Source organism: Schistocerca nitens, chromosome 4 (genome assembly GCF_023898315.1).
Source record: "Schistocerca nitens isolate TAMUIC-IGC-003100 chromosome 4, iqSchNite1.1, whole genome shotgun sequence".
In the NCBI taxonomy this organism is placed as follows: domain Eukaryota; kingdom Metazoa; phylum Arthropoda; class Insecta; order Orthoptera; family Acrididae; genus Schistocerca; species Schistocerca nitens.
The window spans coordinates 639,766,487-639,794,018 of record NC_064617.1 but is presented as its reverse complement, the minus strand read 5'-3'; the positions used below and the strand labels follow the sequence as shown (position 1 = coordinate 639,794,018).

Below are 27,532 nucleotides of genomic sequence, written 5' to 3'. Positions count from 1 at the left end.
TGGTCCATATTAGACAAGATTACCCATATGCAGACACCACGTCTGGAGTATGCCAAAAAACAGGTCATTTGGCATTACACTGTGGCAGACCCAAATAAGGTGAATGTTGAAGGCTGCATGTGGCAAGTTTTGCTCTGAGGGACAGGGCCAGATTTTTCTTTTGTGTGTAGAACATGGAGTGGTTGAAATCTAATCAGGATGAACTGTGGAGAATGTGTCTTATTTCAGGACATAGGTTATAGCAACCACTGTAGTACTTCATTGGTGTTAGCCAGGCAATGGAAAAATTTGTATGAGAAATTATGCACTCTTTCCTTGCATTTGAGAGGAGTAAGGAGTTCCTGAGATCCTATAAGATGGTGCAGGCATTGTAAGTAAAAGTATAAACAGAAAATTCTTCACACATTACACATTGGCATGTAAAAACTATATTCAGTGTTCTAGAAAGTGAAGCTTTACATGAAAATGAATAACAAGAATTTCTATACTGTAGCAAAGAAATAGGAAAATCTTATGACCTCCTAGAGATATGACACAGCTTAAGATATTTAATTTGTCTTTTGAAAGGAAAGGATACTACTAGCAAAATATATCTGCAGTCCACACTTTTTATATCTGCATCAGTTATCTATCCTACTTCATCCGTGATGTTACACGTAGTTTCTATTCTGTTATAAATGATTTACAATTTGTTGCAGTACCAAGACTCAGAGATTCTGCAGAAATGAGTATAATGTCTCAGGTTTGTGCAGTAGATCAGCCTGTCCTCTTGCCAACAGTCAGTACGCAACTGTCAGAGAAGAAAAAGGAATTATCTATTTGTACATGAAAACAGCTGAAAGGTTTGTATTCTTTTTTAAAAATGGACTGTTAATGTGTTTATTCATGTATTGGAGCATGTTTTGTTTTCTTATAGATCAGCATTTCCAAAAAAGACATGGGAGAAAGTGAAACTTTCAAGAAATTATGAGAAAGCAATCCATCAGATAAAAGAGAACTTGTTATATTGGCCAGGGTTCATTAGGACAAAATGTAAGCAGAGATTCACCAAAATAACACAGTATCTCATTCGTATGAGGAAACTGACTTTACGGAGACAGTAAGTATTTTTAGCCATAAAATTTTTCATTGTCATTGTTAATCCTATGAAATACAAGAAGATACACTGATGAGCCAAAACATTTTGACCACCTGCTTAGCAGGGTGTTGGAGCTCGATAAGGTAGCAGATTTGCATGGCATAGATTCGATCAGGTAGGTGTCTGGAGTGATGTAGCATCAGACATTTACGGGCCATGCAATTACATTAAACTCTTGATTATCCTCAGGTGAATTATGTGATTTGCAGATTATTTGTGGCCCGTTTCTCCCACTTTTTCCCGCTGAAAATTTTTCTTTAACCTCTGAATGGTTGTGGTTGAGCAGTAGTAATCTCGTGTTACAATACTAGTGCAGTAAACAATGTGCTGCACGAACATTTAAAGTGCTGGACTGTATTTTGTTTCAAAGTAGTGTAAGATGATATGAAATTGGCTTGTGGTGTACCGAATTTTCGCATATACTGTGCTGATTAAAGTATAAGGGGCGTTCAAAAAGAAACAATCCAGAGGCATAATTACAGATGTATTGACCCTGGCTGTTGAGACACTTGTCCCACAGTGCCACAAGGCGGTGAATAGCTTTCTCATAAAATTCCCGGGGCTACCATGTTAACCAATTGCGCATGTACCGCTGGATGTTGTCATCCAAGGTGAATTGTTTGCCCTCAGAGCAAGAAATGGTGTAATCACAGGGAGAGAGGTCTGGACTGTATGGAGAGTGATCAAGAACCTCCCATTTGAAATTTTTGCAGGAGTGCCGTGACTGTGTTGGCTGTATGAGGTTTTGCATTGTCATGGAGCAGAATGACCCCACGGGTGAGATTGCCTGGTAATTTTGATTTGATTGCTTGGCGAAGGGTGGTCAAGTTTTGCGAGTAAGCATTCACTGTTGTCCCGTCCTGCAGGAAGTGAATCAGTGGGGTCCATCTTGGTCAAAGAAGAACATCAGTGTAACCTTTACTGCACTCGTGTGGATGGCCTTACCATTTTTTTTTGGCGATGTGACCCTGGATGCTTCCACTGGAGACTTTGTTGTTTTGATTCTGGTTCGAAGTGATGACACCATGACTTGGCTCAAGCCACCACTCGTGCCAGGAACGCATTCCCTTCCCGAGCATAGCGTGGGTCATTCGACATGCCTCCTGGTGTGGTTGAAGACTGTGGGGCATCCATTGGGCGCACACTTTGCACATGTGCAGTCTTTCCTTCATGATGGTGTGAACACTTCTGATGCTCAATCTGACCATGGTGGCTATGGCTTTCACTGTCACTTGGCGGTCCTGGGTAATGAGTGCATCCACCAGCTGGATGATGTCATCGGTAATGCAGTGTGGTGCTCCGGACCATGCATCATCAGCTAATGACACCCGTCCTTCCCTGAAGTGCTTGTGCCATGCCTTGACCCTTGCAAGGGACATTCAGTGTACGCTGTACACTTGTGACATTTGTTGATGAATGTCCGTTCCTCCTCCTCCTCCTTCCGCTGTCAGAAAACGAACAACACCTCTTTGCTCTTCTGTTAACACCTCCATGTCACTGTTTGCGTTGCAACTGGTGTTGGATGATTGATGCATGCTGCTGCTAGCTCTGTATGGTCACGTGACATGCACGTGTGCCTTCTAGCGACGGGCTGTGGACTTCCATGCTCTGGTTGGAACCATACCTCGTTACACATGCCATGATACTACCATCTTGTCACCGGTCTGCGTATTCCAGACTCCGGCTCGTTTCTTTTTCAATGCCCCTTATAGATTATTGTGGATAATCAGAGTTTACTGTACCCTAAATTGTGGTCCAGTGTTTGGTGGACTATCGGATTCAAATTAGAGATGGGCAAACTCATTCATCCTTGGGAACTAGTTCACTGCTGATCGTTCTTTTTTGGGATCCATTCATTTTTACTCGTTCACCGTTCATTTGTGCTTGGTATATGGATCTTATGAAAAACTGAAAACTAGTAGTGTAGGTGACTGAAGGATGAAGGGCACCAAGAGGTGGCACTTGCCTACCCCCTGGAGTTTATTCATTACAGAATTCTTATAAACTTTTAGAAGTAATTTCTGTGATTCTGCAGAACCTCTCATTTAGCCAACCGTAGCCTTGTGTGGCTGATTGCAGGGAAATAATATAGGGTGGCGCACGGAAAACTGGCCCCGAGTACAGACTGTTTGCTAATTACGGACGATGTGTTGCCCGTTACGAGCAGATGCAACAAACAGACAAACATGTAATAATTAGACAGTGAAGAAATAACTAGCTAATGCAAGCAACAATTGCGAAACAATCAATGACGATGTGTAGAGAGCTGGAGAAGAGAACATGAAAGTATCACGCGACGCGCATGGGCTATAGCTCATGTAGTCTTGTAAACCTGTTGGTGGCTGTTTCCCAACTTAATAGACCACAAGTGTCTTGTATAAAATTCTTCGTTTCGACTTCCACTACATAGCTATGCTACGCTGTAAACAATAATCGTTTATATCCTATATATACTTCACGTTGTCTCTGAGTTTGTAGGGGAAGTAGAAACTTAATGGAAGCATAAAATAAAATGTGGTTTTCTCATAATTGCGTTACACGCTTCGTAAAAATTAGGTTTCTACGTTGCATTATTAAAGTTAATGCAGCAATAATAATAATAATAATAATAATAATAATAATAATAGGAGGCCCGGGAAAAGAATAGGCCTCCGGTATGTTCTGCCAGTCGTAAAAGGCGACGAAAAGAACAAACCAGTAATAGGGCTAACCCCCCTTTTAGTGTGGTTAGTTGGTTCAGGACAGAACTAAAGAAGCCTCGGACAAGTGCCGTCATGGTCGGGGACGACGCTTGAACCCTATGCCCGCCCACAATGGTAACGACACTGCTAGCCAACTGGAAAATGATTCAAAGCCAAATAGAGGTGTTTTGCAGGATATGCTTCCTGCAACCACCCTAGAAGGGAAACAAAGGCAGAGGATGAGATGGTCAGATGAAGTTAATCGACACCTCATGGTCTGTTATTACCAAGCAACAAATCTAGGAACCAACACAACTGGATACAGATCACAAGTATACACAACATTTATCACCAGATACCCAGAATTAAAATTTTTAACAGAACAACGACTAGCTGATCAGATCCGTGTAATAATCAAAAATAACAGGATACCCCAGTCAGAATTAGAAAACATCAAACAACAAGTTCAACAAATACTGGAACAAAATAATGTGCAATCAGAAGAAGAAGAAAATACAGTAATGGACTCAAACATCCCAGAGCAAACAAACAAAGAACAACACGCATCAATTAAACAGTCAGAGGAAAACGAAATCTTAAGACAGCCGCCAGAACAAGCACAAATAGAACACGAAGTGACACACATGTTAGATATAGAAGAAAAATTTCAGCTGACATATATAGAATACAAAGACACAAATACAGACATTAGACCATTTTTGCATGGACCGCCAAATAACCCACAAGTCGAAACAACAATAAAAACTATCAACACAATCATACACAACAAAATAAATGAAAACACAACTATGGAAGAGTTACAACTACTGGTTTATATAGGAGCACTCACTACACTAAATATACACACTAGGCAGAGATCAGAACCAACCAACACACAGAAGAAACCCACAAAACCAGCATGGCAACACAGGCTACAGATCAGAATAGAAAAACTGAGAAAAGACATCGGACAGCTAACACAATTTATAAGTAATGAAATGTCAGAAAAAAAAAACGAAAAAGGTTAGGTAAAATCTCACAACAAGAAGTGATAGAGCAATTAGATGAAAAGAAGCAGAAATTACAAGCATTGGCCAAACGACTTAGAAGATACAAAAAAAAAGTGAAAATAGAAGGAAAGAAAACCAAACATTCAACACAAACCAAAAGAAATTTTACCAGACAACAGATAACACACACATTAAAATAGACAATCCACCAAACATAACAGAAATGGAACACTTCTGGAGCAACATATGGTCAAACCCGGTACAACGTAACAGGCATGCACGGTGGATACAAGCAGAAACAGATACGTACAAGATGATACCACAAATGCCTGAAGTGATAATTTTGCAACATGAAGTCACCCAAGCAATTAATGCTACTCACAATTGGAAAGCCCCTGGAAAAGATAAAATAGCAAATTTCTGGCTAAAGAAATTCACCTCAACACATTCACATCTAACTAAATTATTTAACAGTTACATTGCAGACCCATACACATTCCCTGATACACTTACACAATGAATAACTTATCTGAAACCTAAAGATCAAGCAGACACAGCAAACCCAGCTAAATATCGCCCCATAACATGCCTACCAACAATATACAAAATATTAACTTCAGTCATTACACAGAAATTAATGACACATACGACACAGAACAAAATTATAAATGAAGAACAAAAAGGCTGTTGCAAAGGAGCACGAGGATGTAAAGAGCAACTGATAATAGATGCAGAGGTGGCATACAAGCTAAAACTAAACAAAGGTCGCTACACTACGCATACATTGATTACCAAAAAGCTTTTGATAGTGTACCCCACTCATGGTTACTACAAATATTGGAAATATACAAAGTAGATCCTAAATTGATACAGTTCCTAAACATAGTAATGAAAAACTGGAAAACCACACTTAATATCCAAACAAATTCAAATAATATCACATCACAGCCAATACAGATTAAGCGTGGAATATACCAAGGAGACTCATTAAGTCCTTCCTGGTTCTGCCTTGCTCTCAACCCACTATCCAACATGCTAAATAATACAAATTATGGATACAATATTACTGGAACATACCCACACAAAATCACACATCTGCTATACATGGATGATCTAAAACTACTGGCAGCAACAAATCAACAACTCAACCAATTACTAAAGATAACAGAAGTATTCAGCAATGATATAAATATGGCTTTTGGAACAGACAAATGTAAGAAAAATAGCATAGTCAAGGGAAAACACACTAAACAAGAAGATTACATATTGGATAACCACAGCGACTGCATAGAAGTGATGGAAAAAACAGATGCCTATAAATATCTAGGATACAGACAAAAAATAGGAATAGATAATACAAATATTAAAGAACTAAAAGAAAAATATAGACAAAGACTAACAAAAATACTGAAAAATTGACAGCAAGAAACAAGACAAAAGCTATAAATAATTATGCTATACCAATATTGACCTACTCATTTGGAGTAGTGAAATGGAGTAACACAGACCTAGAAGCACTCAATACACTTACACGATCACAATGCCACAAATATAGAATACATCACATACATTCAGCAACTGAAAGATTCACATTAAGCAGAAAGGAAGGAGGAAGGGGATTTATCGACATAAAAAACCTACATTATGGACAGGTAGACAATTTAAGAAAATTCTTTATAGAACGAGCAGAAACTAGCAAAATACACAAAGCAATCACTCATATAAATACATCGGCTACACCACTGCAATTTCATAACCACTTCTACAACCCTTTAGATCACATAACATCAACAGATACGAAGAAAGTAAATTGGAAAAAGAAAACACTACATGGCAAGCACCCGTATCATCTAACACAGCCACACATCGATCAAGACGCATCCAACACATGGCTAAGAAAAGGCAATATATACAGTGAGACGGAAGGATTCATGATTGCAATACAGGATCAAACAATAAACACCAGATATTACAGCAAGCATATTATTAAAGATCCCAATACCACAACAGATAAATGCAGACTTAACAGTAGATCACATCACAAGTGGATGTACAATACTAGCAAATACAGAATACCCCAGAAGACATGACAGTGTAGCAAAAATAATACATCAACAGCTTGCCTTACAATATAAGCTTATAAAACAACATGTTCCCACATACAAGTATGCACCACAAAATGTACTGGAGAACGATGAATACAAATTATACTGGGACAGAACCATTATAACAGATAAAACAACACCACATAACAAACCTGACATCATACTCACCAATAAAAAGAAGAAATTAACACAACTAATCGAAATATCCATACCCAATACAACAAATATACAAAAGAAAACAGGAGAAAAAATTGAAAAATACATCCAACTGGCTGAGGAAGTCAAGGACATGTGGCATCAGGATAAAGTTGACATTATACCAATTATACTATCAACTACAGGAGTCATACCACACAATATCCACCAGTACATCAATGCAATACAGCTGCATCCAAACTTATATATACAACTACAGAAATCTGTAATTATTGACACTTGTTCAATTACCCAAAAGTTCCTAAATGCAATGTAACATATACCGTACAGTTAAAAGGAAGTCACGCTTGATCAAGGTCCGCGTCACCTTCCATTTTTAACCAGACATAACGTCTGAGACAAGAAAGAAATAATAATAATAATAAAATAATAATAAGTTCGCAGTAATAAAGTATTTGGTTTGAAAGCTCCTTATGAACAAATGTTTTTGAGATAATAAGTAAATACGATTTTATGGCAATCTATGTCTTTTCAAATGGAGAGGCACTGCTTTTCCTAATGAGCCAAAATGACTTTTTTTTTCCAAATACACCAAACTAGCAGGTAATACAAATTCGAAACAACCAAACTTAAAAATAATTAGAGCCTTCCTAAGTGTAATGTTTTGGTTATGAAAGATACACGAAAATCGTTTTATATGAGTTTTCGTACACTAAAAATTAAGCAAATTAGTGAAAGTTAGCTGCTAAATCAAGTCGATGAAACCAAAAAATATATGAATATCAAAAAAACTTTTCTTGTTATAAGCATGTCTTCTGCTGTTCATAGATATAATAGATATAATGAAGTGAGCTGATATGCCCTTTTGTTACCTGAAAAGACGTACCTATTACATACAACGTAATTTTTATGTAATTTACGTAACTATAAAATACTTTTTGATTACCGGTCGTGGATGCTGAAGAGCCAGAACCAAGTGCAAGAACAGTTTGGAACACATGTAAAATAAGCGAGCGCAGTGAACAAAACGAGTGAATTAAGTAGGAGCAGTATGCAGTGGAAATGAGACAGGTGGTCATGTGAAGAACGACGAGTGCGGCCGAGGGAGACCGAGACTGAGACGAGCACGCGATCGAGGCTGGAACGAGAACTGCCGAAGTGACCGCCGCGACCGAAGTGAACTATGAACCGATAGTTCCTTGGAATTCGTTCCTCGGTTCTTTCGTTCATCTTGGTGAACCGTTCCTTTGCACCTGTTCGTTCGCAAACTACCCATCTCTAATTCAAATCAGTAAATTTGGTGGCCATGTCATCACTGTGAGTTAACTACATTGCTCCTGCAACCACTGTAGCATGAAGGGACTTGTGATATGCAGTGATGTTCACATAGGGTCCTGGATGATGGTGTATTTGGACATTTCCACCAACATTGTGTTCGAGAAGTATGGTTCAACCAACCAAGTGATACATTTCCATTAAGGGTGGCTAAATCTCTATGATCGCATGCCCACTGCAATTTGGTTAACATGTGAAGACATAGGTGACGTGTGCTGTGAAGCTCAATGTTCAACAATACGGTGAATAGTACTCGCAGAAACACTTGCATGTGCGCCACTTTTGTACTCTGTCAGATTTGCCACAAATTGCAACCTATTGTAAATGACAGAGAAAGTAATCCTCCAACAATATCTGTGTTCAGTGATGGGATTTGGATGTTCTACACCTTGTCACCTTATCATTCTTTCACTATCCTTCAACTTTAGTTGTCCCTGACAGTAGCACGTGACAGCCAACCAGATTTGCCATTTCAGAGATGCTCATGCTCTGGAATCAGGCCATAACAGCACGCCCTACGTCATAGCTGCTCAGTGTATTTCCCTGTTGTTGTCGTTTATCATCACTGGAATAATCTACCCATTTGTCTCTGCTCTGCTTATATACTTCCCGTGTCATGTGCCTATGTCACCACCATGTGGCATTCGATCTCCCAGTGGGCAATGGTCATAATGTTCTGGCTCATCAGTGTATGTAACATTGTGGTGTCTGACGTTCATATTGTGCTCTTGCAACTGCACTGGAATCACGTAATGATTTTTCAAAAATTTGTGTTGTGTGGGAACCACAATGTATTTATTTTGATAGCAAATTAATTTCATATCTTTTTGAACTAAAGAATATTACTTTTTATCAGCGCTGGTGGAAAGAAATAATGTTACCTTGATGATTTAAAGGCTTCACATTTTTAACAGTGAAACCTTAAAATATCTTCTGTCATATGAGGTGATACAGTGTTTAAAGCACTGGACTCACTCTTGTTTGAGTGGGATTCATCCAGATTTAGGTGGTCCTTGGTTCATCTAAACTGCTTAAAACAGATGCTAGGATCTTTGAATTCCTTCCCTGTCCTTGTTCACAGACAAATATAAGAAAGGTTGCTGAAATCTAGAGCCCGAAGACTAGTGTGATGGGTCTATCTACATTAACTATCTTGTGCAAGCCTCTTCATATCTCTGCAACTCTTGCAACCTAAACTCATTTGAACCTGCTTACTGTAGTTGAGCCTTAGTCAGCCTCTAAAATTTTTTATCCCCATCCCCAGTTTCATCCATTAACAAATTGATGATATCATGATACTTCGGGTGCGGTCCTATCAACTTATCACTTCTTTTAGTCAAGTTGTACCCTGAATTTCGTTTCTCCCCAGTTCAGTTCCTCTTCATTAGCTATCTGACCTACCCATCTCATCTTCAGCAATCATACTTAGCTTCCACTGTCTTTTTGTGTGAACTGTTTGTATTTTTCATGCCTGTTCAATGCTACAACCAGGGTAGATACCTACAGAAGACATCTCCTAATATGTAAATTTATATTCACTGTTAACAGACTTTTTTTTATAAATGATTTTGTTGCTATTGCTAGTCTGGGTTTTATATCCTCCGTGCTTCAGTTACTGTCTCTTATTTTGCTGCCCAAATAACAAAACTCAATTACTTCTAATACTTCACATTTCCTAATTTATTTTCCTCCACATCGCCTTGTTTAATTTGACTGCACCCCACTACTCTTGTTTACTTTTTTTGTTGTTCATCTTACAATCTTTTTTTCAATACACTATCCATTCTATTCAGCTAGTGTTCCAAGCCCTTTGCTGTCTCTGATGGGATTACAGTGTCATTGGCAAACCTCAAAGTTGTATTCTTTCCCTGTGAATTTTAATTCTATTTCAAGATTTTTCCTTGGTTTCCGTGACATCTTGCTTGTGGAGATTGAATAACATTGGCGTAGCTACAACACATTGTAGATAACCATGCACTCGCTGTGCTTTATACGAGGGTGAGTCAACTGAAAACATTAAGTATATTTTTTTTTAAATGTTAGTTATTGTGCAGAACTGGTACAAGGCTGTATCACTTTTCAACTAATCTCCCCCACGCTCAATGCAAGTCCTCCAGCACTTACAAAGTGCATAAATTCCTTTAGAAAAATTTTTTTTTGGTAGACTGCGCAACCACTCGCGCAGTGCGTGGCGTACCTCTTCATCAGAATGGAACTTCTTTCCTCCCATTGCATCTTTGAGTGATCCAGACATATGGAAATCATTTGGGGCAAGGTCTGGTGAGTATGGTGGATGAGGAAGACACTCAAAATACAGGTCTGTGATTGTTGCAACTGTTGTATGGGCAGTGTGGGGCCTTGCATTGTCATGTTGCAAAAGGACACCTGCTGACAGCAATCCACCTTGCTTTGATTTGTTTGCAGGCTGTAGATGATTTTTTAGGAGATCTGTGTATGATGCACTGGTGACAGTGGTCCCTCTAGGCATGTAATGCTCCAAAATGACGCCTTTTTCATCCGAAAAGAGAGTCAGCGTAACCTTCCCTGCTGATGGTTCTGTTTGATACTTCTTTGGTTTTGGTGATTAGGAATGACACCATTCCTTGCTAACGCTCTTCATTTCCGGTTGGTGAAGTGAACCCAGGTTTCATCCCCAGTAACGATTCTTGCAAGGAAGCCATCACCTTCTCGTTCAAAGTGCTGAAGAAGTTCTTCACAAGCATCAACATGTCGTTCTCTCATTTCAGGAGTTAGCTGTCGTGGCACCCATCTTGCACACACTTTGTGAAACTGGAGCACATCATGCACAATGTGGAGTGCTGACCCGTGACTAATCTGTAGACATGCAGCAATGTAATTCAGTGTCACTCGACGGTTTTCCTTCACTATGGCTTCAACAGCTGCAATGTTCTGTGGAGTCACAACTCATTGTGCCTGACCTGGACGAGGAGCATCTTCCACTGAAGTCATACCATTTGCGAACTTCCTACTCCATTCATAAACTTGCTGCTGTGACAAACATGCATCACTGTACTGAACCTTCATTCGTCAATGAATTTCAATAGATTTCACACCATCACTACGCAAAAACCAAATAACAGAATGCTGTTCTTCCCTGGTGCAAGTGGGGCGGCCATCTTTATACTGATGCTGTGACGGTATGTGTGCATCTGCACTATGCTGCCACCTACAGGCCATTCTGCACACAGCTTGTAGCACGCTTACCAACTTACAGGATAACGGCGCAAAATTTTGATTTGTTATTACAAATTTAAGGTTTTCATTTGACTCACCCTCGTATGAGCTCCCTTCATTATTTCAAAGTGTGTATTCCCGTCAGTATTATTGAAAGCTGAAACTTCCTGGGAGATGAAAACTGTTTACCAGATTGGGCCTTGAGCTGAGCTGGGAACTTCGCCTATCACAGGCAAGTGCACTACTGACTTAGCTATCCAGGCGCAACTCACAACTTGTCCTCACAGCTCTACTTCTGCCAATACCTTTTCTTGTACCTCCCACACTTTGAAAAGTTCTCCTGCACAACAATTGGTAATGGAACTCCTGGCTGAAAGAATATTGCAGAGAATTGGCTTAGCTGCAGTGTAGGGTATTCTTTCTAGATTGTATTTTCATTCAGCACTGCAGTATGCACCGATATGAAACTTCCAGGCAGATTCTATAAAGTTTGGGAGGTAGGAGGAAAGTTTCTGGCAAAAGTGAAGCGTCGAGGGTGGGTCATGAGTTGTGCTTGGATAGGTCAGTCGGTAAAGCATTTTCTCACAAAAAGCAAGGTTTCCAGGTTTGAGTCCTGGTATGGCACACACTTTTAATCTGTCAGGAAGTTTTGTATCAGCAGCACACTGCGCTGCAGAGTGAAAATTCGAACTTGTCAAAAGCTTTCTCTATATCTACAAATACTATTAGTCCGGGTTTACCTTTAATAAATCTACCTTCAAAGATAAGTTGTAGGGGCAGTATTACCTCACATGTTCCTGCATTTCACTGGGACCTTTTTTAAAGGGTGGGGCCTCTCCATGCCCACACCAACGTGGTGACTATTACAAAAGTTCTGCTGTCTCTTCCGTATTTGTTAGTTACTAATCGAGGACTTCATGGGATGTAGGGCTGCAATGTTATCTGTACATCTGGGTAGGGCTACCCACAATACGGTCGCATCGAGGAGACAGATAGTGGACAAAAAGTGAACGAAGAGTAGCAGTTTCAGGGGCAGAGAGGAAAAAAGTGCCAAGGGGAAAAATGTCTGTGATAGTCTGGTGGGGTAGTAAGAGCAGTAGTGTTTTCTTGCTATCTGCGACAGATCATGCAAGGGTGTGATTGTTGTTAGTTTTGGGTATCGTGCAATGCTAGGTACTGTTGTCATAGCTTAGGTCATCATCGAGAGTGCCAGCCCTATCAAGAAAAGGAGAGGTACTGCCAGGCTGGGCACCTGTGAGTCTCCTGAGCCAGATGCAGCATCTATACCTGTAACAAGCCAAGGTCGTTAAGTTTGGTCAATTGGTCATAAATCGATTGCACTGTGTAAGGGTTTCAGTTGGTTTGTTTGCATTTTAGTGTGCAGTACGGTTTCCCTCTATTGCCAGTTGATCAGCTAGTTTACAGCTGGCAATTCCAATTAGCTTTGCTGTGCTGCAGGTGTTCACCAGTATTTTCTCTGTCTGTGTATTGGTGCTACCCATAGGTGATTAATTATCCCTGATTAGTAGTGTTTTTAGACGGTTATATTCCCACCTATGGCTGTGATCGTAGTTTCCCCATGATGAACGGGTTGTTCGAATGTCTCATTTTCCTGTAAAGTTGTGTGGCGAGTTTTCTTAATACCTGTGTTAAGAGTCTCAAGGCGGTATTATCTGTGAAGGTCTGCAGTGTGTGTGTATTGTGAAGTGTTGCTTATGATAAGTAGCACTTTGTTCTGCATGATCTGCAGGCAGTGCAGACGTGTTTGAGCCGCGCATTCCAAGACTGGAGCCGCATACATAATCAGTGGTCTAATTAGTGTTGTGTGCACGGACTAAGACACCCTCCTATATCTGTTAAGCTTGGGGTAAAGCTGTTTGAGCCTCAGTTGGTCACGTATTCAATGTGGTGCCACCATGTAAGTTTCTTGACCAGCCTGACACTGTAGTATCGGACTTCCTTACAGAAACATATTTGACGTGTGTGTAGCGTTATTGGTCTGCAGTTTTGGTGTTTGTGTAGATGTTTTGGTTTGTGTGTGAACAGAACAGCTCACACTTGATCAACGTTTACTTAACACACGATTGTGATGTCTGTATTTGGGAGTTAATGTTTGATTTCCAGTCTTGTGCTAGGATGGCGGTATCATCTGCATAGATGGCTACCTTCGTGTTTTGTGTAGCTAGGAAGTCATAGATGTTAAATAAGTGGAGCCCTAGGATACTGCTTTGGGGTTCTCACGCTTGTGTACTGTGTCGTGTTGATTGTTTGCCCTGAACATCAGTATAGAAGCATGAAACCAGCATTGCTGAGTTTGCGAGTGAGACTGTTGTGCCTTAGACGATCAAAGGCCTCTCTGATGTCCAGGAACACAGCACCTGTAGCTTTGTTGGTGTTTTAGCTGACTATGATGTGTTCCACTACACGGAGTTGTTGTTTTGTTGTGGTGTGGTGATTCCACAGCTCCAGCCTCAGTGTGTTGTTGGTGATACAGTGCCTAGTGACGCAGTTGAGAATTACCTTCTCAGCAACCTTGCTGAGCGAGCACAGCAGGTTGATGGGTCAGTAATTTTGTGGGAGTGAGTGGTGTTCCCTTGGCTTCCTGAACCTCAGGACCTTGGCTGCCTTCCAATAGGCAGGGAAGGGTTGGTACTGCAAGATGGAATTTGTTGTGTGTGTGTGTGTGTGTGTGTGTGTGTGTGTGTGTGTTAGGTAATCTGTAGCTTTATCCGTGAACTCCTGGAGGACACAGTTTTGAGTGCCATCAGGACTAGGCGCCTTTCTAGCTGTGGTATGCTTGATGACCCATGCGATTTCATGTGTGCTAGTTCATTTTATTATGTCGCATTTCGGCTGGATAACAAGTCATGTGACCTCCCGGTCCATTTCAAGTGTGAGGGAGGTCGGAAGGAACCAGATTCCATGTGAATGACGCTGCTAGTATCCTGGTTATCTGTTCGGCCTTCTGCTCCATGGTCATTGTAGAATTGATGTGTAGTGTTTCTCCTTGGTGAAGTGATGAGCTAGTTTCCATACACCCTGCTGCGTGGCATCTAACTCTGCAAGTTTGCTGTCCTGCTTTGTGGTTTTAAATGTTTGTATTTTTCCCTGTATGATATCCCAGGTCCTGTTAATGTGCTGTTTGTACAGTGGGTGCCTGGTGTGCTGCCAGTATCTCCTGAGATGGTTTCTCGTTTAGGCCAGTCCTTGGCTTTCTGGGGGCAGGGCCGCTGAATGCTGTTGTGGTGTGAGTACTGGAATGGAGTCAGATATTGTGCCCTGAACCCATAATGGTGAGTGCTTTGACAGCTTCATCAATTTGTGCGGTTAGCATAATCGTGTGAGGCTCTGGGATACAACTATCAAGTGTTTCGTTGAACATTGCCCAATTTGCACGCTTGTAGTTGAGTTTCCTGCGTGGTTCATTGTACTGCAGTGTCTCTTCTGTGTGTAATATTAGAGGGATGTGGTTTGAGGCCAGAGCATTTACAACTTCAACATTGAGAGTGAATGTGACTCCCTTGAAGAGGGCCATGTCTATCACGTCTGGCCTTTGTTCCCTGTGGTAGCGAATGTGCGCCGCCTCGGCCTGTGCTAGTGTAAAGTAGTTTCAGCCTAGTGTGTGTTCATACAACTTTTTGCTGTTGGTGTTTCGTATGCATGAATTCCAGTCAGGTTGTTTAGCATTAAGATTGCCAGTGACTGTAATGCACGCTCCTGTGTTGAGTATTGTGCTGATATCACATGTTATGATGTTACCAGGAGGATTGTATACCAGTATTTGTGTAGTGTTGGCACTGATGAACTTGACTGTAACAGTTGTGGCCTTGAATTTTTCAAGTGCTGGGAGATCAATGTTTGTGTGTTGTATGTCTTCGTGTGTGGTGATTGCTGTTCCACCTGCAGCTGTGCTGTTTGGTCGATTGGTATGGTAGATGCAGTCACCTGAGAGGCATAGTTGTCTGTTTGGCTGGAGTTTAGTTTCGTTCATGAGAATGATCTGGATTCCCTTCTCCATGAATACGGCTAGTTCAGCCCTTTTGTTACTGATCTCACCTGCATTTCAGAACAGGACCTGTGTCAGTGCATTGTTGTTTGCGTGTTGGAGTGATTGTGGTGTATTATCCATGGAAGAGTGTAGGGAGCATGGTGAGAGCTGTTTTTATGGCAGCCAAATGCTGGCCAGGTGTAGTTGTGAAGAGCTGTGTGATGATGAAGTTTAAGATCCTCAGAAGGGTCTTAAACCACATGTGAGTGGGGAGTAGTGTCTCCACTGCTCCACTGGTCATTGTGAGGATGTTTAAATTGGCTGCTGTGTTGGCTGTAGTATTGGTGGTCGCTCGTTCTTATGTTGGAGTTCTGAATGGGCTGTCTTGAGTGTTCGTGTTTTGTATCTCATTTTTGGTCACCTGTGTTGTTGGTATGGTTGGGGGGGGGGGGGGTGGGGGAGGAGTAATTGGTTTGTGGTTTGGCTGTCTCTCTGACTCTGCACCTGAGTTTCCCAGTTTTGTTGTTGGTTCCTTTTTTGTGCTGTGGAAGTGTTTGTCCTTTTTGTTTTTCAGGTTCCTTTGCTTCCTTCCTTTCCTTGTGGTGGTGCGTCTTCTTTGGTTTTGTGTGTGTCGCTGTCTGGTGTGGTCGGAGTTAACTTGGTGTGATATGGGGGCAAGTAGTGTTACTATCAGTGTTGGAGTGGTGTTAGTTGTTGTGTGTGTTTGTTGTAGTTCTGTTGCTGTGGAAGTGTTTTGTGTGTTTGTGGAGCTCTTGAGCCTCCTCGGCCCATCCTCTGCCACTTACAATGCCAGCAAAGGAGATTGTGCTCCTCACTGGGTGCAGAGGACCTTCGACATGCTCTAGCAGCTGATTGGTTTTCTTTGGCATTTTTATGCCCCAGAGCTTCTTTGTATGCATCACACACACTGTGGTTCACATGGGCACTACCACAGCTGTCCCGGCGTTCTCGCTTCCCATGCCCGGGTTCCCGGGTTTGATTCCCGGCGGGGTCAGGGATTTTCTCTGCCTCGTGATGACTGGGTGTTGTGTGATGTCCTTAGGTTAGTTAGGTTTAAGTAGTTCTAAGTTCTAGGGGACTGATGACCTCAGATGTTAAGTCCCATAGTGCTCAGAGCCATTTGAACCAAATATCTAAACAATTAAATACGTCGCAACCTGACAAGAATAGTGACACAACTCAAAAATGCAATATTTGAGAAAATACTTTTAAAGAATTATACAAAACTTACAGTGAAGTATAACAAGCTTATTTTACATTTCAAGTAAGTATTCAATGGCATTATATTCTGTTATATTATGTACAAAAGTAATACTGTAATTGTATTCATATTTTTCAGTTACATAAACTCAAAACTGCCATTTTCGAGTTGTGTCACATTTCTTGCTGGGGTATGTGTTTCGGTGCTGCTAACGTAGCTTAATTACCTTTACATAATCCTTCAATCCTTCAACCAAAGCACCCTACCTAAAACCTCTTTCCTCATTACCTCAGCCAGCTTCATCCTGACCCACAACTTCTTCACTTTTGAAGGCCAGACATACCAACAATTAAAGGGAACAGCCATGGGTACCAGGATGGCCCCCTCGTACGCCAACCTATTCATGGGTCGCTTAGAGGAAGCCTTCTTGGTTACCCAGGCCTGCCAACCCAAAGTTTGGTACAGATTTATTGATGACATCTTCATGATCTGGACTCACAGTGAAGAAGAACTCCAGAATTTCCTCTCCAACCTCAACTCCTTTGGTTCCATCAGATTCACCTGGTCCTACTCCAAATCCCATGCCACTTTCCTTGACGTTGGCCTCCATCTGTCCAATGGCCAGCTTCACATGTCCGTCCACATCAAACCCTCCAACAAGCAACAGTACCTCCATTATGACAGCTTCCACCCATTCCACATCAAACGGTCCCTTCCCTACAGCCTAGGTCTTCGTGGCAAACAAATCTGCTCCAGTCCGGAATCCCTGAACCATTACACCAACAACCTGAAAACAGCTTTCACATCCCGCAACTACCCTCCCGACCTGGTACAGAAGCAAATAACCAGAGCCACTTCCTCATCCCCTCAAACCCAGAACCTCCCACAGAAGAACCACAAAAGTGCCCCACTTGTAACAGGATACTTTCCGGGACTGGATCAGACTCTGAATGTGGCTCTCCAGCAGGGATACGACTTCCTCAAATCCTGCCCTGAAATGAGATCCATCCTTCATGAAATCCTCCCCACTCCACCAAGAGTGTCTTTCCGCCGTCCACCTAACCTTCGTAACCTGTTAGTTCATCCTTATGAAATCCCCAAACCACCTTCCCTACCCTCTGGCTCCTACCCTTGTAACCGCCCCCGGTGTAAAACCTGTCCCATGCACCCTCCCACCACCACCTACTCCAGTCCCGTAACCCGGAAGGTGTACACGATCAAAGGCAGAGCCACGTGTGAAAGCACCCACGTGATCTACCAACTGACCTGCCTACATTGTGACGCATTCTATGTGGGAATGACCAGCAACAAACTGTCCATTCGCATGAATGGACACAGGCAGACAGTGTTTGTTGGTAATGAGGATCACCCTGTGGCTAAACATGCCTTGGTGCACGGCCAGCACATCTTGGCACAGTGTTACACCGTCCGGGTTATCTGGATACTTCCCACTAACACCAACCTATCCGAACTCCGGAGATGGGAACTTGCTCTTCAATATATCCTTTCTTCCCGTTATCCACCAGGCCTCAATCTCCGCTAATTTCAAGTTGCCGCCACTCACACCTCACCTGTCATTCAACATCATCTTTGCCTCTGCACTTCTGCCTCGACTGACATCTCTGCCCAAACTCTTTGTCTTTAAATATGTCTGCTTGTGTCTGTATATGTGTGGATGGATATGTGTGTGTGTGTGTGTGTGTGTGTGTGTGTGTGTGTGTGTGTGTGCGCGCACCCGTCCTTTTTTCCCCCTAAGGTAAGTCTTTCCGCTCCCGGGATTGGAATGACTCCTTACCCTCTCCCTAAAACCCACATCCTTTCGTCTTTCCCTCTCCTTCCCCTCTTCCCTGATGAGGCAACAGTTTGTTGCGAAAGCTTGAATTTTGTGTGTGTGTTTGTGTTTGTTTGTGTGTCTATCGACCTGCCAGCGCTTTCGTTCGGTAAGTCACATCATCTTTGTTTTTAGATATATAAGTACGTAGTTAGGTATTATTGTTTTTATTACTTAACAAGACTTCTGCGATGGCTGTTTAATGACCATATGCTTGCTGAAAGTGGGCGTGACACACTCAATTTGGTCTGGCAACAGCACTCCCTTGCACTGTAATCGGAATTGTCAAAAGTCTCATGTTATTTTAACTGCACAGTAGCAAAAACAATTCTGAAGTGAAATTAACTAGTCTGCATCTGTAACTTCATACTTTTTTCTTATTATTACAGGAAGAAGTTAATCCCTCTGCAGCGCAAGATTGAACGAAGAGAGCGAAGGAAAGAAGTTAAAGCACTTGTTGCAGCAAGACTTGATACTGCAATAGAGAAAGAACTTATAAATAGACTGAGGCAGGGTGTGGTAAGAATCAGAACTTTTTTATTTATGTTTTTTTTTATTCTGTAGTGACAAATAAATCCAATTATTATAAAAGATAACATTCAATTTCATAGTTTTTACTCATAAAACACACTTGGCAGTACTAAACAGAAATAAATTACCGTTAATTTTACTCTGTTTTGGAAAATACAGGCTAATTATAGTTAAAGTTCCTGTTTTAAAACACTGTACAAAACAGGAACAATGCTAAGAATGATGTCAATTTTGAACAGAATATTATTGAAGAAGGGGGGGAAGTAATGAGGGGGTGGGGAGGAAGGTAATGAAAATTTTAGCACTAAATGGCCCTGTATGTGTCATAACGTAAATGGGTTCAGCTACAACTAATAGATGAATCACAATACAATGGCGGTGGTGTGAGTTGCACATAGAACCAACTGTGCTGTGCAACATGCATGATGGCATCAGTTTGGCATTCATCAGTTGTGGTACTGTTAATTAGGTAAGCCCATCCTGTATGGCAAGGTTGTACCACATCGAATGAGAAGAATCCTTTTTTAGTTGTCCTGAGGCAAATACCACATAAAAAGCGACAATGAAATCAGTTTTTAACTGGCCTGAGTCTAAAAATCACATAAAAAGTGGGAATAATATCAGTTTTAACTGTCATGAAACTGGCACAAGACATGTTCAATATGCTGTACAGTTTTCTGCCACAAGTGGAAATTGAGAAACAGCATGATGCAAAAGAGATCATTATGTCTCGGGGGTCAAGTTAAGAATGCATTGCTCGGTGTATGTCTTCAATTGAAATGTGTTTGTGATCAGATCGCTGAATACAGCATTTTTCAGTTTACACAGCTGCCAGAAGTCAACAGGTTTAAGATCAGGTGATTTTGATGGCCAGGCTGTAAGGAAATGACAGCTGATAATTGTAGCATTTTCAAAAAGCTGTTTGCAGCAGCTGCTTCACTGGCTGTACCAAGTGCAGAGCAGTACCACTTTGGATAAAAATGATCCTACAAAATCAACCACACCGTTGAAGGGTTTGAATGACTTTGGTGCACAAAAGACTCTCATTGCGTTTACCAGAGATGGTGCAGGTAACAGGACCCGTAGGACCGATAGCTCTGCGGTAAACTGTGCTATCAGCCCACACCGTAGAGTTATCTTTGTAGAATGAAACAGTACCAGTTGATGTGCAAGCAGAGTTTCCTAGCCCATATTCTGTAATTTTGTATATTGACTTGTCCTTCGAGATGGATATGGGCTTTGTCTGCCCACAGAAAGTTCCGTGGCTATTCGTTGTGTACTTCCACGTGAGCAAGAAACTCTAGAGCATACTTTTGTCTTACTGGCTGGTCAGCACAAAGCAACTCCTGAACATGGGTAATTTTGTAAGGATAGCAATGCAGGATGTTTCGTAGCATTTTATGTGCTGTGCTCACAGGTGTGTCCAAAGCTCCGGTAATTCCCTATGCACTGCATGTTTTCACACCACCACTAAACCCCTCCTGCAGTGCTGTGGCCATATCTTATACTGACAGTGGATCAGTTGTTTTCCTCCCTCTGCAACATTGTACTTGAAAAGAACCTGTCACTTTGAATTTCATAATCATTCTCCCAAAAACCATGGCAGACATCTGACCAGCACCTTTTTTCATACCATCGAGTGTCCAGAACTTTTACAGGGCTACTGGTGCACAGTCACCTTTCTTGTAAAAGAGCTTTCCAAGCACCACCTGATCTTGTATTGAGACTGTTATGATAAGCATCTCAGATGCAAACTGAGGAACATTCGTGTACCCTGCCTCTTATATTTTGTGTATTCTGTTGCTTACAGCACCATCTAGTGGTAATATTTTCGTAAAATTTGTGTTTCTGTAATGTTTCTTCCCTCATCAATTACACTGTGTTCAAATTTACTGTCATTCTGAGCAGCAGATTTTGTTTTACAGTATTTTGAAATACTGAATTATATATGCCCATTGTAATTGTTTCCACTTCCTTACTACATTAACGTGTTGATATTGTATTTGGGAAAGAGGTGTTATTATAAGCTTGCTCTTTATTTTGTTATACTGCCGTTTCCAATTTTGTTGGCAATAATGTACTAACAGTAAGTGATTCAGATTGCTGAATGATTAGTATATACTCCAGTGTGTAACCAAAATGGGTGGCCTCAGATGAGGTGAAAACATGAAAGCAATATAAAGGGTGGTGCAAAGAACACACAAATTTGACTTGTATATTATTAGTGGTGGGAATGGAATGTTGCAGTGAGGGATGTGTTGTTTTGGAGTGTCCTGTTTCAGTAGCAATGGCACAGTGGACCGTGCATCGTAGCATTTTCACTGTTGAATATTTTTTCAAAGGTAATGACCCTGTCATCACATTTGAATGGCTTTTCCGTATGTGCTTCAGTGCTCCGCGAAATAGTTAGGTACCTGATCGCAACATGATATTGCGTTGGGGTGTCTCTTTTTGCATGACTGGATCAGTTGCCTGATCGTCCTCGCATGGTGCAAATGCAGGGAAATGTCGATAGAGTAAGAGCATCTGTTCTTCAAAGTCCTCACTGCTCCACTAGGCAGCATGCTCCAACTCTGGACTTGTTTTGTCGCTCGCTGCAGTGTATCCTGAAGGATGAGTTACATTTCCATTCTTACAAAATTTTGATCGTGCAGAAGATTCACAATTGTGATTATGATGAATAGAGACAATTTTGTGAGAGAATGCTTGATGATGATGATGATGATGATTAGTGGGGAAGCATTCTTTCACTTAGACGTTTATGTAAAGAAACAAAACTGTCACTATTGGGCAGCAGACAACCCACAAGGTGGTGGTAGTGTAACAGTGAGTCCTGCATGTTGTTTTGCAATGCTGTGCAATTTCATACGGCCACAACTGGACGCTATAGGGATGAACATGGCAGACATTTAGTTCCAACAAGATGCATCCACGGCCCACATGGTTAATGGTTCCCCAACATGTGATCTCACATTTCAGCGATGTCCACTTGCTAGCATGCTTGCCAGATTTGTCGGTTTGTGACTTCTTTCTACAGGATTACCTAAAAAGTAAAGTGTACTGCAATAAACTTCGTACACTCAAAAAGACCAGGGAGCTGCATTATGTCAAGAAATTGCTGCTGTTTCATGTGACGTCTTGACGAAAGTGATGCCGAACTTCAAACAAAGACTTTTAATGTGTATTCATGAAGAAGGCTGCTAACTGCTTGACGTTATCTTTAAAAAATCGAATACATGACAGCTCATAAATTGGATACATTACCAATTGTAGTGATGTGACTACATTTTGCACATGAACAAATCAGAGCCAGTTATACTAGTTTGAAATCCATGCATTATTTTTGAAATCCATGCATTCTTTTTGAGCCTCCATGAGCTTCCTTGACAAGAGGTATTATAATAACTCTGTGTTACTTAAATGGGTTTTTCATGTGAAGACATTTCAGTTCTCAAGCTAACAAACACCAAGTGTGATAGACTGGGTTATGGTGCTTTGATGACATTGTAACAGCAGGCATGTTCTATTGCCCAAGGTACTTCCCTTCATTCAGGTAACTCAAAATGCAGTATTTTACCAATACAATGCCCAGACAATTGAATGTACAAGCATGTTTCAAACTACATTGGGCATATCGCGTCTTGTTTAACTGTATATTTGCTTGACATCATTAGCTGTTATTTGTCACAGTCCTCCAGCAATTGTTGTTAATGCTTCGTTACTTCGGAAAAAAAAGTTATGTTAATGGAAATTCCACACGAACATTTCCAGGCCTTCTTTTTATTCCATACTACAGGGATTAGAGGCTCTCATTGTTGTGTTCTGCCAGGTGGAACATTCACTATTCCAGATTTGTAGCAGCTCTGTTGTAGTAGTAAATCCTATCAACAAAGTCTTCACTTTTGGAAATGATAAACTTGCACGGTGTAAAATTAGGGATGATGAGCAGGTGCTCAAGAACTTTGAAGCCTGTTGAACTTAACTAGGTGTATTTAAAAAAAAAAAAAAATGATAAACTAGTAGGAACTAGAACAGATGGTTTTCAATAGGGGACCTATACTTTGACATAGAATCTGAACCTTGTGTTGCTTCTAGCAACTCCTCATATCATTGAGACATGAAGGCTAGGTTAAAACGAAGATTAGAAAATCTGTTGTTCAACTGAGATTCAATCCTGTAACCTCATTGGTTCCCAGGCATTTGCTTTACTGCTAGCCCACCAGGCCCAACATGTATGGAGATAATTCATCTATAGGTTTTGATGAGAGATATAGCGAGGATGTGACACATCTCGCTGTATCTTTGTTTGCATTGACTTAGAAGCTTAAATTTTGACTTAAAAGCTTAAATTTTTTACATTGCCAAAGAACAGTAGACCTTGCTATTTGACATAAATTTCAACTTGATATCCCTACCTGCTTCCCCCCTGAACCATGGACCTTGCCGTTGGTGGGGAGGCTTGCGTGCCTCAAAGACACAGGTAGCTGTACCGTAGGTGCAACCACAACGGAGGGGTATGTGTTGAGAGGCCAGACAAATGAGTGGTTCCTGAAGAGGGGCAGCAGCCTTTTCAGTAATTGCAGGGGCAACAGTCTGGATAATTGATCTGGCCCTGTAACACTAACCAAAACGGCCTTGCTATTTTGGTACTGCGAATGGCTGAAAGCAAGGGGAAACTACAGCCGTAATTTTTCCCGAGGGCATGCAGCTTTACTGTATGATTAAATGATGATGGCGTCCTCTTGGGTAAAATATTCCGGAGGTAAAATAGTCCCCCATTCGGATCTCCGGGCGGGGACTACACAAGAGGACATCGTTATCAGGAGAAAGAAAACTGGCGTTCTACGGATCGGAGCGTGGAATGTCAGATCCCTTAATCGGGCAGGTAGGTTAGAAAATTTAAAAAGGGAAACGGATAGGTTAAAGTTAGATATAGTGGGAATTAGCGAAGTTCGGTGGCAGGAGGAACAAGACTTTTGGTCAGGCGAATACAGGATTATAAATACAAAATCAAATAGGGGTAATGCAGGAGTAGGTTTAATAATGAATAAAAAAATAGGAGTGCGGGTAAGCTACTACAAACAGCATAGTGAACGCATTATTGTGGCCAAGATAGATACGAAGCCTAAGCCTACTACAGTAGTACAAGTTTATATGCCAACTAGCTCTGCAGATGATGAAGAAATTGAGGAAATGTATGACGAGATAAAAGAAATTATTCAGGTAGTGAAGGGAGACGAGAATTTAATAGTCACGGGTGACTGGAATTCATCAGTAGGAAAAGGAAGAGAAGGAAACGTAGTAGGTGAATGTGTATTGGGGCTAAGAAATGAAAGAGGAAGCCGCCTGGTAGAATTTTTCACAGAGCATAACTTAATCATAGCTAACACTTGGTTCAAGAATCATGAAAGAAGGTTGTATACATGGAAGAACCCTGGAGATTCTAAAAGGTTTCATATAGATTATATAATGGTAAGACAGAGATTTAGGAACCAGATTTTAAATTGTAAGACATTTCCAGGGGCAGATGTGGACTCTGACCACAATCTATTGGTTATGAACTGTAGATTAAAACTGAAGAAACTGCAAAAAGGTGGGAATTTAAGGAAATGGGATCTGGATAAACTGACTAAACCAGAGGTTGTACAGAGTTTCAGAGAGAGCATAAGGGAACAATTGACAGGAATGGGGGAAAGAAATACAGTAGAAGAAGAATGGGTAGCTTTGAGGAATGAAATAGTGAAGGCAGCAGAAGATCAAATAGGTAAAAAGACGAGGGCTAGTGGAAACCCTTGGGTGACAGAAGAAATATTGAATTTAATTGACGAAAGGAGAAAATATAAAAATGCAGTAAACGAAGCAGGCAAAAAGGAATACAAACGTCTCAAAAGTGAGATCGACAGGAAGTGCAAAATGGCTAAGCCGGGATGGCTAGAGGACAAATGTAAGGATGTAGAGGCTTATCTCAAGAGGGGTAAGATAGAAACTTCATACAGGAAAATTAAAGAGACCTTTGGAGAAAAGAGAACCACTTGCATGAATATCAAGAGCTCAGGTGGAAACCCAGTTCTAAGCAAAGAAGGGAAAGCAGAAAGGTGGAAGGAGTATATAGAGGGTGTATACAGGGGCGATGTTCTTGAGGACAATATTATGGAAATGGAAGAGGAGGTAGATGAAGATGAAATGGGAGATAAGATACTGCATGATGAGTTTGACAGAGTACTGCAAGACCTAAGTTGAAACAAGGCCCCCGGAGTAGACAACATTCCATTAGAACTACTGACAGCCTTGGGAGAGCCAGGCCTAACAAAACTCTACCATCCGGTGAGTAAGATGTACGAGACAGGCGAAATACCCTCATACTTCAAGAAGAATGTAGTAATTCCAATCCCAAAGAAAGCAGCTGTTGACAGATGTGAAAATTACCGAACTATCTGTTTAATAAGTCACAGCTGCAAAATACTAATGTGAATTCTTTACAGACGAATGGAAAAACTGGTAGAAGCTGGCCTCGGGGAAGATCAGTTTGGATTCCGTAGAAATGTTGGAACACGTGGGGCAATACTGACCCTACGACTTATCTTAGAAGAAAAATTAAGGAAAGGCAAACCTACGTTTCTAGCATTTGTAGACTTAGAGGAAGCTTTTGACAATGTTGACTGGAATACTCTTTCAAATTCTGAAGGTGGCAGGGGTAAAATACAGGGAGCGAAAGGCTATTTACAATTTGTACAGAAACCAGATGGCAGTTATAAGAGTCAAGGGGCATGAAAAGGAAGCAGTGGTTGGGAAGGGAGTGAGACAGGGTTGTAGCCTCTCCCCGATGTTATTCAATCTGTATATTGAGCAAGCAGTGAAGGAAACAAAAGAAAAATTCGGAGTAGGTATTAAAATCCATGGAGAAGAAATAAAAACTTTGAGGTTCGCCAATGACATTGTAATTCTGTCAGAGACAGCAAAGGACTTGGAAGAGCAGTTGAACGGAATGGATAGTGTCTTGAAAGGAGTGTATAAGATGAACATCAACAAAAGCAAAACGAGGATAATGGAATGTAGTCGAATTAAATCGGGTGATGCTGAGGGAATTTTAGGAAATGAGACACTTAAAGTAGTAAAGGAGTTTTGCTATTTGGGGAGCAAAATAACTGATGATGGTCGAAGTAGAGGAGATATAAAATGTAGACTGGCAATGGCAAGGAAAGCGTTTCTGAAGAAGAGAAATTTGTTAACATTGAGTATAGATTTAAGTGTCAGGAAGTCGTTTCTGAAAGTATTTGTATGGAGTGTAGCCATGTATGGAAGTGAAACATGGACGATAAATAGTTTAGACAAGAAGAGAATAGAAGCTTTCGAAATGTGGTGCTACAGAAGAATGCTGAAGATTAGATGGGCAGATCACATAACTAATGAGGAGGTATTGAATAGAATTGGGGAGAAGAGGAGCTTGTGGCACAACTTGACTAGAAGAAGGGATCGGTTGGTAGGACATGTTCTGAGGCATCAAGGGATCACCAATTTGGTACTGGAGGGCAGCGTGGAGGGTAAAAATCGTAGAGGGAGACCAAGAGATGAATACACTAAGCAGATTCAGAAGGATGTAGGCTGCAGTAGAAACTGGGAGATGAAGAAACTTGCACAGGATAGAGTAGCATGGGGAGCTGCATCAAACCAGTCTCAGGACTGAAGACAACAACAACAACAACAACAACAACAACAACAACATCCCTACCTGTTCCTGAGGAAAAGAGGTCTTAACAGCTGGACAGACACACAACGAAGTGATTCAGTAAGGGTTCCGTTATAACTGATGGAGATATGGAACCAAAAAAATGAAGTTTTTTCTTGACAAAGATTTTTGCTCAACAGCATGTGTAGAATGTCACTTCAAACACACTTGATTGAAAAATCACTGTCATGTGCCTGCAGCAGTAATATTGAGTTACAAGGGAACTGTGTCCCATCACCATCCATTTTGTCCAGGTTTTTGGTATAAGTAGGAGTTGGCACAGCTGCTGGGGAAAAAAAAAAGTCAGGTGAGGTACGAGCAGTTTGTTAGCAATTTCTTGGCAGCAGGTAGCACTGTGAAAAGACTTCACAATGGCAATCCAAGGGTCTTTGGGTCAAGCCACTGTACTGGTACGATCCTCACTACCCTTACCTACACCGCAAATAAACAGAAATAATGCTCAATATGTTGTATATATGAGGATTGGAACTTAAATAGTGGCAACTATTTATTCACAACCGGTACAAAAGAGTTACGCTCTTTTACTGTCCTTCAGAGTAGTCACCAGCATTGTGTAGAACCCGTTGCCAGCAATGTGGAAGGCTTAGTATACC

The 27,532-nt window shown here is 41.2% G+C and overlaps 1 protein-coding gene across 1 annotated transcript in view; it reads left to right on the top strand.

Moving 5' to 3' along the window:
* LOC126251440 (protein MAK16 homolog) overlaps positions 1 to 27,532 on the top strand; it is a 68,824-nt gene that overhangs the window by 10,862 nt on the left and 30,430 nt on the right. Inside the window, exons 3-5 of the mRNA XM_049951864.1 lie at positions 699 to 842; positions 917 to 1,099; positions 19,051 to 19,180. Coding sequence (XP_049807821.1) covers positions 699 to 842; positions 917 to 1,099; positions 19,051 to 19,180 — 457 coding nt within the window. The remainder of the gene's footprint in view (positions 1 to 698; positions 843 to 916; positions 1,100 to 19,050; positions 19,181 to 27,532) is intronic.